This window comes from Saimiri boliviensis, chromosome 1, assembly GCF_048565385.1.
Source record: "Saimiri boliviensis isolate mSaiBol1 chromosome 1, mSaiBol1.pri, whole genome shotgun sequence".
Lineage (NCBI taxonomy): Eukaryota > Metazoa > Chordata > Mammalia > Primates > Cebidae > Saimiri > Saimiri boliviensis.
This window is the reverse complement of record NC_133449.1, coordinates 292,704,646-292,718,277: the sequence shown is the minus strand read 5'-3', so window position 1 is coordinate 292,718,277 and position 13,632 is coordinate 292,704,646. Positions and strand designations below refer to the sequence as shown.

Here is a 13,632-nt window from a genome sequence, read left to right as displayed (position 1 = left end):
CAGGGCTTTGGGGAGGTGATTAGGTCATAAGGATGGAGCCCTTATGAATGGTATGAGTGCCCTTATAAGAAGAGACATAGGAGAGAAGATAGCTCTTCATTCTGTGAGGATGCAACATGCAGGCAGCCATCTGCAAACCTGCAGCAGGAACGTCACCAGGAAATTAGTCATCAGCCACCACGATCTTAGATTTCCAGCCTTCAGAACCATGAGAAATAAATGTCTGTTGTGTAAGTCACCAGTCTATGGTAAATTGTTATAGCCACTGCCTAAGGCACTCATCAAAGTAAAAATAGGAAAGTTTCATCAGAAATCCTTAGAAGTTCACCATAGATCATTATAAATACAAGAGAAGCAAATGTCACCTACTCAGCCTCACGTGGGGAGCACGTCCAAAGGCTCGAGTTGAGACCTCAGGCTGCTCTGCACTGACCCACTACTCAAGAATAGCCTCAGCCCCTGTCAAAATCCCTCCCACTCCCAAGGTACTAATGAGGTCCTCAATGGCCTTGTAGAATTGGAAGAAGATGGCCCTGTTCTCTGTGTCATCAACCTGGACATTTATGGTGAAAAACTAGGAACACTTCAGAAAGATCCAGTTCATTCATCCCACAAACCTATTCCATTTCTGGCACCCAGGGGACATTAAGGAAATAAATGGCAGAATAAAGAGAAACAATCCTGTCTGCAGTCTCATAAACAAGAAGACAATGCAATAGTAATTCCTTTCCTTCTCTTAAAACAAAAATCAAGAAAAACCCTTTCCTTGACCTCCCATACCTTCCAGATAGCTCATCAATCCTCCACTCCCCTTCCCTGAAAAGCTTCCAGAGGAGATGCCCTAAGCAGCTGGTTCTGTCTGACTTCTGCCAGCACTCTTCCTCCTGCCCACTTCCTCCTCTTCCCACAGACTGACCCTGAGAGGCAGCTGTGGCCTCCACCTGGTCATCCAGTGGTCATATCTGTCCTTACCTTTCCTGATCACTCAGTGGCACTGCCTGCAGCTGGCCAGTTCCATATCTGGCTCATTGGTTGTTTCCCTTATGGGTATAGGGCTGGCCCCTCCTGCTCAGTCCCTGATCAGCTTAATCTTCATCTCCTGGCAGAGTTCAATGTTGACCAGCAAATACAGAAGCCTGCCTGGCACCCGCGGCCACAGCCCTCTCTGTGCACCTGCTGTGTCTGCTCGCCATCACCTCCCTGGTGTCTTCTTGACTGGTCTATTTATTATCTGCTGTGCCCACTAGAATGTAAGGTCCAACAGGGCAGGTGATGCCTGTGTGTTCACCAGTTTACTCCCCAGTGCTTCAAATGAACTCCACAAATAGTAAAGGTTCAGTAGATAATAGCAACTTCATGGGAAGAAAAGAAACCCTAACTGGTAAAGACGTAATTAGAAATTGAGAAGTTCTTTCAAGAAAAAAAATATATTATCAGTAACAAAAAACAGAAATTATGCTCCATGAGAAATGACAATTATACAAAACATTGGACAAAGAATGGAGAGGGGCAGACTCCACCATGAGATAGCTCTGTCTGGGGACCTGAAGGCAGCAGAGAGAGGGACATGTCCTCAGGGCTGAGCCAGGTCTCTAAGCTGGCCTTGCACACCCGGGCCGTCTGTGTAATAAACGGAGATGGAATATGCTTTCTGCATTCTAGTTGCTTTGGAAACTGAAGAGGTCTACTTGTTATTTGTAATTTGATAAGTATGGTTGCCTACATTTGCTGTGAATGTTCCATTATTTATGCCCCAAAACATATTTTTTGAACACTTCCATGTACCACCATCCATGCAAATATTTTGCTGAAGGCACTGTTTCTGAACAAATGAGAAATCACCAGGACAATCCTAAGAAAATATTTCACCCAGCAATGTCCTCCAACGAAGCACACCATTGTCTTAAATTACCCAAATCCAAATGGTCTTGCCAAAAAGACTTATTTTATGAATAGTTGAGAAATAATAGTAAAGAAGCCATTGTCTTTCCAATTAAAGTTATGACTAATAGAGTGAAAATAGATTGAGATTTCCCAAATGACGCACAGCAGCTGAGGAAGATAAGTGAGCATCGTGGGTTTTGCTAGTCGCAAAAAGAGAGCAGACGTAAAGCTTGAAATTGAAATTGCGTGTTTAGAATCTAAATCTAAAACACAAAATCAGAAGATGATAGAAAACCCCTCAGAGGAGGGCAGAGCTCCTACCTGTGGCCAAATAGATGATGTGGACGAGCGCGTCTCTGCCCTGCACCACGTCGACAGCCACGTGGGAAAAGCGGCTGTTGTCCTCCATGAAGGACGGCATGGTGGTCACTGGCTGCACCACCTCATGCATCAGAATGAACTTCTGAGCATCCTGCAGGTTTCTCTCGGTCAGGTTCACATACAGGCCCTGGTCCACGGTGCCACACTGCAAGGGAAGACAGGCCGTGTTACCAGAGCCACCATACTGGACACCCACAGCTGGCTGTGGCCACCCTAGCTGGAGAGTAACTTGGAAATCAGGTAAGCCACAATGTATAACTGAAGTGTGCAAATATGTCTGCTTCTCTGTTCTCCCTGCAGCCCCCATCCTTAGCATCCTTTTCATGTTAGATTTGAACTCATATCTTGGGAGTCTCCTAACCTTGTCATAAAGGAACTGATCAGAAGCTAAAAAAATTAAAGTGATTGCTAACTTGAAGCTGCAGATGCACAGAAACTTCTCCTTTTCTGTTGAGTCACCTGACAGCTGTCTGGCTAAACACATACTATGATATCTATCTGAGATACCAGGTAGTGAATTGAAAATGCAACAATTAAGGCCCTCATATAGACGCATTAGTTTTTCTACTGTAGCAGGGGGTCTACAAGCAAGGCATGGATTTCAAGGCGATAGCACTGGGTCGTTCTAATCTGTAAAGCTGAACAGCATTCACATGGGATACAAAAATATGGTATTGGCCTTATTGCTTTGTGCTTGTATTTCAAATTAGAGGAAATTATTTTAAAATGGTTAGAGTCCAGGAATACGGAAAAGAACATGGCAAATTTCTAAGAAGAGAGAGAGATGAGGAGATAAGGGAAATGAGGAAGGAAAAGAGATGAGTGGGGAGAAGAGAGTAGAAAGGAATAAAGATGGGAGAAGGAAAGAATGAGATTTTGAGTTAGAGTGAGTATCATGGAGATGAATTTGGTATATATACACAAGGGAAAAATCAGGCCCGCACGCTGCTGGGAATTAAATTCTGAGCTGTGGGGAGGCTGCGGGTGTCATATTATCAGACTGTTTCTGTCAAGGATGGGGTAAAAAGAGGATAGAAAGGAAAGTAAGCTCAGAATCAGAAAACTACTACCAACCCTTCTCACGTCTTTCATAAACTTTAATTCAGGCGTCCCCAAACTTTTTACACAGGGGGCCAGTTCACTATCCCTCAGACCGTTGGAGGGCCGCCACATACTGTGCTCCTCTCACTGACCACCAATGAAAGAGGTGCCCCTTCCTGAAGTGCGGCAGGGGCCGGATAAATGGCCCCAAGAGGCCGCATGCAGCCCGCGGGGCCGTCGTTTGGGGACGCCTGCTTTAATTCCTGGTACAAATGGTGACTGATCCCCAGTAGAACCTCACATAAGTAGGTTTGATGGAAATGAATTTCCAGGCCTTTATCACCTGAAACTAAGGTTTATAACATGTCATGTCTAATGTTTGGTTTTATAACAGGTGAGAGGTGCTGATGTGCAAGATGAAAATCGCTTTTTTAAAAGTAGATGATGATTTTGTAGCATTTGATAAAATGATCCACGTGCCATGAAATCACAGGATGATTGCAGAAAAAGAGACTCTGAGAGTCAAATGGATTTCATGCATCCAGTCCCATGCTTCATTTAGTATCATACCCTTGCAGGGGCACCCCATGTTCCACAGGCAAGGACTGTGTGAGTTCAGGTGCGGGGCTCAGACCTGCCATGACCCAAGTACTACTCTGGCTCCATAACTCTCAAGCCACGTGGAATCGTGAGCAGCAACTGTCCTGCCACATAGTCTCAGGTGAGGTCTCACCTCTCAGTCTCTGTCTCTTTACCTGTCCAGTGACTGGGAAGATACTGACTCCGCTCATTTCTCAGGGCTACTGTGACACCAGCTGAGATAATCCATGGAAAGCACTTGTAAATTAACTGAAAGTCCTTATGAGTGCCAAAGAACAAGACAGCTTGGTGCCTGGCACTAAAGAGAAGCCATTCAACTAACGGTAAATGGCAAATGCATCAGTCTTGGAGCAGGACTGCAATTCCATGGTCTGTTGAGCTTCAGTGGCCAGAGGGAAATGAGTGAATAAACAAAGGGAAAGAATCAATGAGTGAATACACAAGCAGATGTTATTGGGGGTGAGGGGGTGTGCTAGGGCATTTTATCTAATTACAGCATTAAATAGTAACATTTGGAGGTCAGGGATGTGTCACTGTCTGTCAATACATGTTTTTAAAAATAAAAAAAAAGCTCTGCTAGGCTTGATCTACTGTCTACGCAGGTGAGTTCTAGTTCTGAGCATGACATTATGTTTGGTGGTTTACATTCCTGAAATCAGTGATGATACCTAAGGCACAGTGGCAGTTCGTTACCTACTTACCAGGTAAAGTTTGCACAAGGTTTTGTAAGCACGGTGTTCAAAAAAAAAAAAAAAAAAAAAAAACGAAAAAAAACAAACAACAACAACAACAACAAAAAAAAAAAACTGGTATCATGAAAACCAGGAGGCATAATATAAAAATGAGAATCTCTTGCTGTTCTTAAGGAAGCCCGAGAAATCGGAGACCTACCAGGGAGATCTCAGTGGCGGGGGTGAGGCAGGACCAATCGCCATGCCTTGTCATCTTTATTTATATGTCGCTATCTCAACTTCATTTAGGTCATCTGCCACAATTGCAAGACTTGGTTTTGAGGTATACGCTACTACTTCTTGGTTTCTTTTGCTGGCCTGTTATAGTGAATATTCCACCCAGTACTTCTCTTTCAAATGGTTGGAAAAATACTCAGAGTTATAGAATATATGTATTGGATCATAAAGCAATCCACCTAGCTCTCTAATGCCGGAAAAATTTTCTAGCTTTGTCTTACATGCTGGATTCCTGCTGTGTCTGTGTGGGGCACTGTGTGATGCCCAGGATTCACCAGAAAACAACAGAAAACAACAAAAATAGTAAAAGCACAGCCATTGCTGTCACGTGCCCTACAATCACAACAGTTGTCATGCCAACATCTCTTCAAGTAATATGGTCAGTAATTCTACTATTTTCTTTAAATAATAAATACTTGCACTTTTGTTTACTTGTTTCGCAGACAATGAATTGATTCTTGTCCTAGCACACTAGTGCATGGTGGCCAAGCCCATAATCACCTAATCTCCTGCAGGAGTGCCCAATTTTAATGGCCCCTTCGTTCTCTTACTGATTTCCATCCTGCTGCAAACATGCTTTGCGGGCCAGGCATGCTGGCTCACGCCTGTAATCCCAGCACTTTGGGAGGCTGAGGCAGGTGGATCACAAGATCAGGAGTTCAAGACCAGCCTGGCCAACATGGTGAAATCCTGTCTTTACTAAAAGTACAAAAATTAGCCAGGCATGGTGGCGGGCACCTATAATCCCAGCTATTCAGGAGGCTGAGGCATAGAATTGCTTGAAAGGGGCAGGCGGAGGTTGCAGTGAGCTGAGATCACACAACTGCAGTCCAGCCAGGGCAACACAGTGAGACTCTGTCTCAAAAAATGCTTTGCACGTCCTAATGGACACAGTCAGATCTCTGCACTTGCTCCTCCAACAACTGCCTCCTCATCTACTTAACTACATCTGAGGCTCTCTTTGTCCATTTCAACTCTGTCCTTTCTGAATGACAGTAATCAGAGCTGCACAGAAAATTCTGGAGTGTGTCACAGTGCAGCTGTACCACCGGGCCTGGGTGATGTTTTACACCAGCGACTGCTGCGTGTCTTACTCAGCGTCAGGGTCTGGCTGACTTTGAGGACTGCAGCCTCTAGCAGGGCGGGGCTCAGAAGCACCACCTAGAGCAGTTTATATATTTTGTCTGAGAAAAATAATACTTTTTGTTGTTTTGCTACTGTGTTTATTTGACATTTCTATATTAAATGTTGAAATATTAGGCACCGTCTCTCCTAACCCATCTTCTTCCTGAACCGGAATCTGCTTTCTGCTTCTCTGATTAATTAGCTACTTCTAGTACATAGGTTACATAAGTACCACACAAAATTTAAATGTCAGTAGAAAAAACAAGAGTTCTAAAAATCTAACCACTTTCCATGGTTGGTTACTTCTTATACATGTCTGGAGAGGGATCCTTACATCGAAATTGAATTCCCACTCCCCATCTATGCCAGGCTAGATGGTTTCATGAATGTCAGTGAGGAAACTTTGCCAGTACAGTTACCAAATAGAGTAACATAAAAAAAAAAAAAAAAAAAACTTAGTACATACTTGTACTAGGAGTTAAACAAAGAATCACCATAATCTGTAGGTTGAGCTCCCTTCGAGTCTTAAATGATACTCAGAGAAGAGAAGCTCAGCAATGCAAGCTTCCTGCCTGAAACACATGCCAATTTCTGCATGCTTCATTCATTATGCAGCATGGACTGGCTTCCACCCCATAATAAGAGTAAGTCCTTCAGTGTGACACTGGCATTATAAAAACAGACACTCCTGGCCTTAGAAAATGCTGTGTGCTCTAAATGTATTCAGATAAACGGGCTCCAGGTTACCCACTGCCTGGAGGTGGTAATGGACTACAAAGTTTACTGAGTCACCCTGTTCACTGTAAAGACTTCTGCAAGAAAAAAAATCAATGCATTGAAAATGCCTTATAAATACAGTAAGCATTATTAATTATTTAATCTTCAGGATTTTATTATACAAAGGACTTTCTTAAAAGGAGTATTTCCTGTATGTAAGAGGAGAAAGTAAGACAAAATATGCATTTATACAACACGGGACACGTAGAAGGCACCAAATAAATACATGATCCTAAGAGTCATTCTTCTTTGCATTTTTAGAGACAGAGTCTTGCTCTGTCACCCAGACTGGAGTGCAGTGGATGGATTACAGCTTACTGATTGAACTCCTGGGCTCAAGCAATCCTCCAGATCAGCCTCCCAGATAGCTAGGACTATAGCTGCTTGCCACCATGCCTGGTTAATTTATTATTATTATTTTTGTAGACACAGGGTTTCATTATGTTGCCCAGGCTTGTCTCGAAATCCTGACCTCAGGAGATCCTCTTGCCTTGGCCTCACAAAGTACTGTGATTATAGGCATGAGCCTCTGTGTTCAGTCCCTAACAATTATATTTATCAAATATTTTATACAGTAAATAATGCACATTAATTAGGGTCATCAAAACTTACTCCTAAACTATTTCTGTGCATTTTTTTTTTTTTTTTTTTTGAGACGGAGTTTCGCTCTTGTTGCCCAGGCTGGAGTGCAATGGCACGATCTCGGCTCACCGCAACCTCCGCCTCCTGGGTTCAGGCAATTCTCCTGTCTCAGCCTCCTGAGTAGCTGGGATTACAGGCACGCACCACCATGCCCAGCTAACTTTTTTTTGTATTTTTAGTAGAGACGGGGTTTCACCATGTTGACCAGGATGGTCTCGATCTCTTGACCTCGTGATCCACCCGCCTCGGCCTCCCAAAGTGCTGGGATTACAGGCTTGAGCCACCGCGCCCGGCTATTTCCGTGCATTTTTATCCCTCTCTCCATTTTGATGAAAATATACAATAAAGAGGAACAGTAGATAGATGTGTGATAAAAACGCACATAATTCGCTCAAGGAAAGCAGTGCATGGAAAGATGACATGTAAGCCAGCCATCTTATTTTTAATCCCTCACTCCTTCAAAAGTTTAAAGACAGCAACAGGTGGGTGTTGAACAAAGAGATCACATGGACACAGGGAGGGGAGCATCACACTCTGGGGTCAGTTGTGGGGGAGCTAATGGAGTAACAGCAGGGGTTGGGGAGGGTGGGGAGGGATAACGTGGCGAGAAATGCCAAACATAGATGATGGGGAATGGAGGCGGCAAACCACCTTGCCATGTATGTACCTATGCAACAACCCTGCATGATCTGCACATGTATCCCAGAACGTAAAGTACAATTTTTAAAAATCAGGTGTTTTTAACTCCCTCCTAAAAAAGATAGCAACAAACACAAAACTTGTTCAAAACAACCAGAATTGAATGGTCCTTGCAAAAATCGAAGTAAAGTGTAAAATAGTTGAACCTTTCCACACTCCCAGTTTGGGGGAGTCCTAGGTATAGGACCCACTTCTACTACTGATTAGTAATAGTAACTAACGCCCATGTAGTTGGAGTTTGCTGGGATTTTGCATCTGAGAACTGAAGTTGGGATCCTCACTTGGCTACTAATCAGCTGTGTGGCTCTGGCCAGGTGACCTATCCCAGGCCCAGTGTTTTAGCCTGTACACGGAGAAGGCATCACCCACCACAGCACTGCCACCGGTGTGCAAGCTGATCTATCTGAAGCATCTAGCACAGTGTCTGGGACTTGCTAAAATTTACAGCTACAATGATGATGATGGTCCTAAGAAAGCTGTCAGAAAGCCCTCCAGGGAAACCCGCTGCTGTGGGCTCAGTGTCTGTGAACTACCCAAATTCCTAATCTCCAGTGTGGCTGTATATGGAGTTGGGGTCTCTAGGGTAGTAAATGAGGGTAAGTGACATCACAAGGGTGAGGCGCTAGCCCAGTGGAGCTGGTGCCCTCACAAAACAGAAAGAGATACCCCAGAGATGTCTCTCTCTCCACCACGTGAGAATGCAGCAAGATGTCCATCTGCAAGCCAGGAAGAGAGAGCCCTCACCTGAAGATGACCCTGTTCACAATTTGGTCTTAAACGTCTAGCTTCTAAAACTGTAAGAAAATAAATGTCTATTTTTTAAGCTACCCAGTCTGTGATGTTTTGTTACAGCAGTCCGAGTGGACAAATACACCTGCCAGCTCACTAAACGTGAGTGAATTGCTTTGTCTCTTTGGGTCTCAGCTTCTTCTGGACATGGGGAGATGGATGACTCAGAAAGCCCTGAAAGCGTGAACCTCCTGCCATTTTGTGATAAGACATGAAGGGCCTCCACCTCCTCTTCTTTCCCCAGCTGCCTGCATGGCATTCTGTCCTTCCCAACAGGGAATCCCACCACATTTGCCAATTAGCGCTCTAACCCTGTTTGTGTGTCTCCACTGCTCTGTGCCCTGGACCCCATTCATTAGAATGTCATTCATTAGGGATCAGAGGTTCTGAGGACACAGAGCCCAGCATCATTAGTACTAATTGAAGCCTGGATTCCTAACCTGCAGCAGAATGCTGGCCTTTTTCAGCTCAGTCCGAGGCATCACAGCTGACAAAAGGCCCTTTTTGGGTCCCGGCGCCACAATTCACAAAGGGCCTGGGTCTATTGACATTAGTCAGCCGAGTGTGGGGCTGTCCGTGAGGGGCCAGGGAGACAGCTGCTGCATGGTGCATGCACCCGCGGTTTAAATCACCCTTGCCTGTCTAAACAAGGCTTCTGCATTCTTCACAGGGATGCCGACAGTGCTCTTTGCCCCCCAAGAATTACCTGGAAGTTGGGGTTTGGGTTAGGATACGGTAGCCAGGCGGAGCGTGAGTTCTCCTGGTACTTGAAGGGCCCGGCGAAGGCCTGTGCAATGGCGCTCAGGTTGAAGACACACACAGCTGAGGCCGCGATGCTGTTCCTGGGAGCGCAGGGAGAGAGAGGAGAAGGCAGTCAGAGAGCTCGGAAGCACCTGCTGCCCTCCCCCTAGGAAGCAGGCAGCAGCTGTGACCTGGATCAGTTTCCAGAGGTCTCAGGGCCACAGTCTTTTAAACATCCCAAAGGATTTAAGTCAGAGTGTGAATGCGGCTCCCCTGTAGAGGAGCAAACATCTTGGTAAAGAAACCAGGTTAGTTAGCATTTCCCACACTTGTAATCCTGCCAGCCAGGATTAATTCACTCAGCCGCAAAAGGGGCAAGAGGGATTCTGAAGAGCTATCTGCTTCACCTTTCAAATTCTGGACGAAAAAGACTTCCTCCTCCAGCAGATGGCATCTCATCAGCCTTAAGCAGTTCCCTTCCTGACCTGCTTATCTGGTCACTTTGCCTGGTAGCAGGCAAGTTGTTTAGTTTTGCCGTGTGTGTGTGTGTGTGTGTGTGTGTGTGTGTGTGTGTGTGTGTGTTAACCAAGATATTTGTCATCCTTTAAAAAAAAATTAACTCAAAGTAGTTTACAAAAAGTGACTGACTCATTGTATTTTCTTTTAATATAAAATGGAGTTTAAATTCAAAGGGTCAAAGAGAAAACTTTGACACAGCACTGACATGTGAAATCCTGAAGCCATAATTTAGAATTCAGGCTTTGAGAGAGTGATAAACAGGAGCCCTCAGAAGGTCAGTGCCCTCTGACTAAGTATGGAAACAGCAACATTATCTTGGTTAAGTAAATCTAAATTTTGAGCTCAGCATGGGTTCTCAAAGGGGAAGAGAAGATAAAGAAAGAAAGCTTACATGGATTTTCCCTTGCTCTGAGACAATATCACATGCATTTCTCATCAATTATTTTTTTCCTGTATCAGAGGAAAAGTATAACAAAATCTAAACCTGAAAGACTTACCTTAGATTTGTTTTATTTAATAATTACTGAATAGGAACTATGCCCTATTCTCAGGACTTCACTAATTCCAATTCATTTAATCCTCAAAAGGTGAAGGAAATTTACAGGTAAGAAAAACAAGGCACAGTGAAGACAAGACCCTTCCTCAAAGTTAGCCAGCTGCTAAATGGGGAAGCTGGACTTGAACCCCAGGCTAACTCCAAATGCCAGGATTTTCAATCCTTTGCACTATCTCTGGGTGAAGCAGACAGGGTTCTACTGCAGGGGAGCAAAGAGTAAACACATCCTTATGGAAGGGTATGGCCTTGAGGGTAGAGATGCATTTTCTTCAGAAGTCCAGCACCAAGGACAAGGAACATCACAATGCATACATGACTCCGTTCTGGAAAGTAAAGGTGTGGACACCGGCTATGGGTGTATTCACTTTGCTCTATTATCCTTACAGAGAATGGGAGAAGTTAAAACACAGTTCAGGGAAGAGCTGGCCTTTGAACATGTGAGTAGACTTTAGTAAGAACAGGAAAACAAATATGCTGGAGTAAGAGTGGCTAGACACAGGACGATCCCATCCAGCAACCAGAGAGGTATGCCTTGGGCCAGGTACAGAGGCAGGCAAATGGGGGATATTAATAATAATAATAATAATATCTCCCTGAGCCCACTGCTAAGCACCTGATAGGGATCGTTTAATCTCATAGAGAACCTATAGATCCTGAGAAGACCCTGACTTACAATAAGAAAACAGCAGCACAGAGAGTTTACTTAGCCCAAGTCACACGCTGCAGGGAAATAAAGCAGGATTTGTACCTGCTTTGCATGAGGCCCCGGGTTGCCAGGTGGCTACCAGGTAAAGGAAGAACCTAATCTTCCTGCTGGCTTAATGTTCTTCTGTTTACTACACCCTGCTCTGAATGGTCTGAACTGGGCTCTGGTTCACCCAGACTCTCCTGGATGTCTCAGTAGCTGCGAGGCTGACCATCCTTTAATAGTGCTGTGGGAACCCTTCCTCTCGTCCCAGTCCCATCCCCTCGTGAGCACAATTGGTATAGTACAAGCACACCTCATGGCTGCCCCTCCACCCTTTCACTTGCTATGCTCTGAGACAGAGAGTAGGCTTGTGTGACTCCACTGTGCCCTTCCCTCTGCCCTGCCCCTCCTCCTAGGATGGGACTGCCTACAGGAAGTACATATTCACTCACTTCTACGGGGTCTCCAGACTCGCGGGCAGGTGAAACCAACCCAGGTCTAGATCACGACCTTGAGAAGGAGTAAGCTTAAAGCTGGAATCAGCATGAACAAGCTCACTTAGACACCAGACCTTCAGCCACCTGTTCCAACCTGGCTTCTATCAGCAATCAAGGTAATAATGTCAAAGAGCAATAAAAATCCCACCTCCCACTGCAACCATACTACCTATATATCCATATCTATACATATTAATACTTTACTACAATCTCTACAGTTTACTATCTATCCTATAAAAAACTAATGGTAGCCACCATTTTTAGATATCTAGAAAAGAAGCCAAATCTTTAGAGACTCCATTGTAGTAGCACATCATTTCCTGCAGGCCAACCCATGCTCAAGAGATTGAGAAAACTACACAGTAGTGCCAGGGATAGAAAGAGTCAGAACAGTTACCTTTTCCCCCTTCCCCTAGTGCTGGGAAATCTTGATGAATGTACTGAGGCAAAGCAACATTCTGAGCCCTGAAGCTCAGCCTAGTATTGGACAGCCCTTTAATTCAGAGGTAGGAAGTAACTGACAACCTCCCATCCTTATTTTCTCCCCATTTGAAGCAAACTTTGTCAAGAATGTGGTTATTTTTTGAGAACATAAATGCTGATACATGAAAAGGAGGTAGAAAATATTGTGAAATTTGAGATGAGCATATTAGAAATGCATTCCCAAGATCTAACGCAAGTAAGTATTCCAGAGAGAAAGGACAGATGTGGTGCTTCTCTCTACAGTACAGATTCCATACACTGGGTGACTTCTGGCATGATGGGAATTTGCAACACTAAACAAATAGTCTGAAATAGCTGAAACTTATTTTTGCAACTATCTAAATTGACCATGCACCATCTTGGAATGGTTCAGGCATGGTACTTTTATAACTTCTGAAATTGCTGTTTTGTTTTGTTTTGCCCCCGAGTCAGGGGAATGAACAGCTAAGTAAGCAACACTCTCCTTGTGCATAAAACTGATGTCAGCTGAGCAACTGCACATTTATCTTCTGCGAACTACACTAGTTTTTAAATAAGGTTTTGGAAAGTAAATCAACTTTAGAAACTGCAATTGATTTTTTAAAGAAATTTATCAAAGACGAAAAATAACCTCTGGGTTGAGGACCAGATTTACGAAAATAAAGATGGCCATGGCGGAGTAAGGGTAGGTGTGGAGCCATCCATAATAGCCTAATTTTTCTAACCTCATGTCAGAAAGAAGACTCTTTGGGGGTAAAAGTTGTTATTAAGCAAATATTAACACAATTTCAGCAGTGGAGAGAGCAGGAAGAGAAGGCTAATATGAAAATGAGAGGCAGGTAAAGTGGCTTTTTAGAAATGCCATTCATGGGCAGGCATCTGATGACCAAGAGATGAAAAAGTAAATTAAAATACTAAGGAAGCAGAGAAGACAACACAGGGTGACCAGTTGTCCTGGTTCACCCAGGAATAAGAGGTTTCCTTAGCTACAGGGCTGTCATCAACACTAAAACTGGGATAATCTCAGGCAATTGAGGGCTGTTGGTCATCCTACCTCATTTATCAGCACTTCCAACCCATCCCGATCTGTATCCTTTACTTTGGATACAAATATTTGGCTTTTGCTAAAAGTCCTAAGTCACCAAATGAGGTTTCAAAGGTAATCCAAATCAGAACCCATAGTGTAGAACCCGCAGCAGGACAGCCATGTGCAGGAAAGTGGTGATCAGAATCTCAATGTGATCCTTGACTCCTGGGTTTCAC

At 44.1% G+C, this 13,632-nt stretch overlaps 1 protein-coding gene across 4 annotated transcripts in view; it reads right to left on the bottom strand.

Annotated features, from left to right (window-relative positions):
• SEMA5A (semaphorin 5A) overlaps positions 1–13,632 on the bottom strand; it is a 505,914-nt gene that overhangs the window by 156,437 nt on the left and 335,845 nt on the right. For all 4 annotated transcript variants that reach the window (XM_074387337.1, XM_003932501.4, XM_074387338.1 and 1 more), the window contains 2 exons: positions 9,613–9,748; positions 2,206–2,410 (listed from right to left, as the gene is read on the bottom strand). In XM_074387337.1, coding sequence (XP_074243438.1) covers positions 2,206–2,410; positions 9,613–9,748 — 341 coding nt within the window. The remainder of the gene's footprint in view (positions 1–2,205; positions 2,411–9,612; positions 9,749–13,632) is intronic.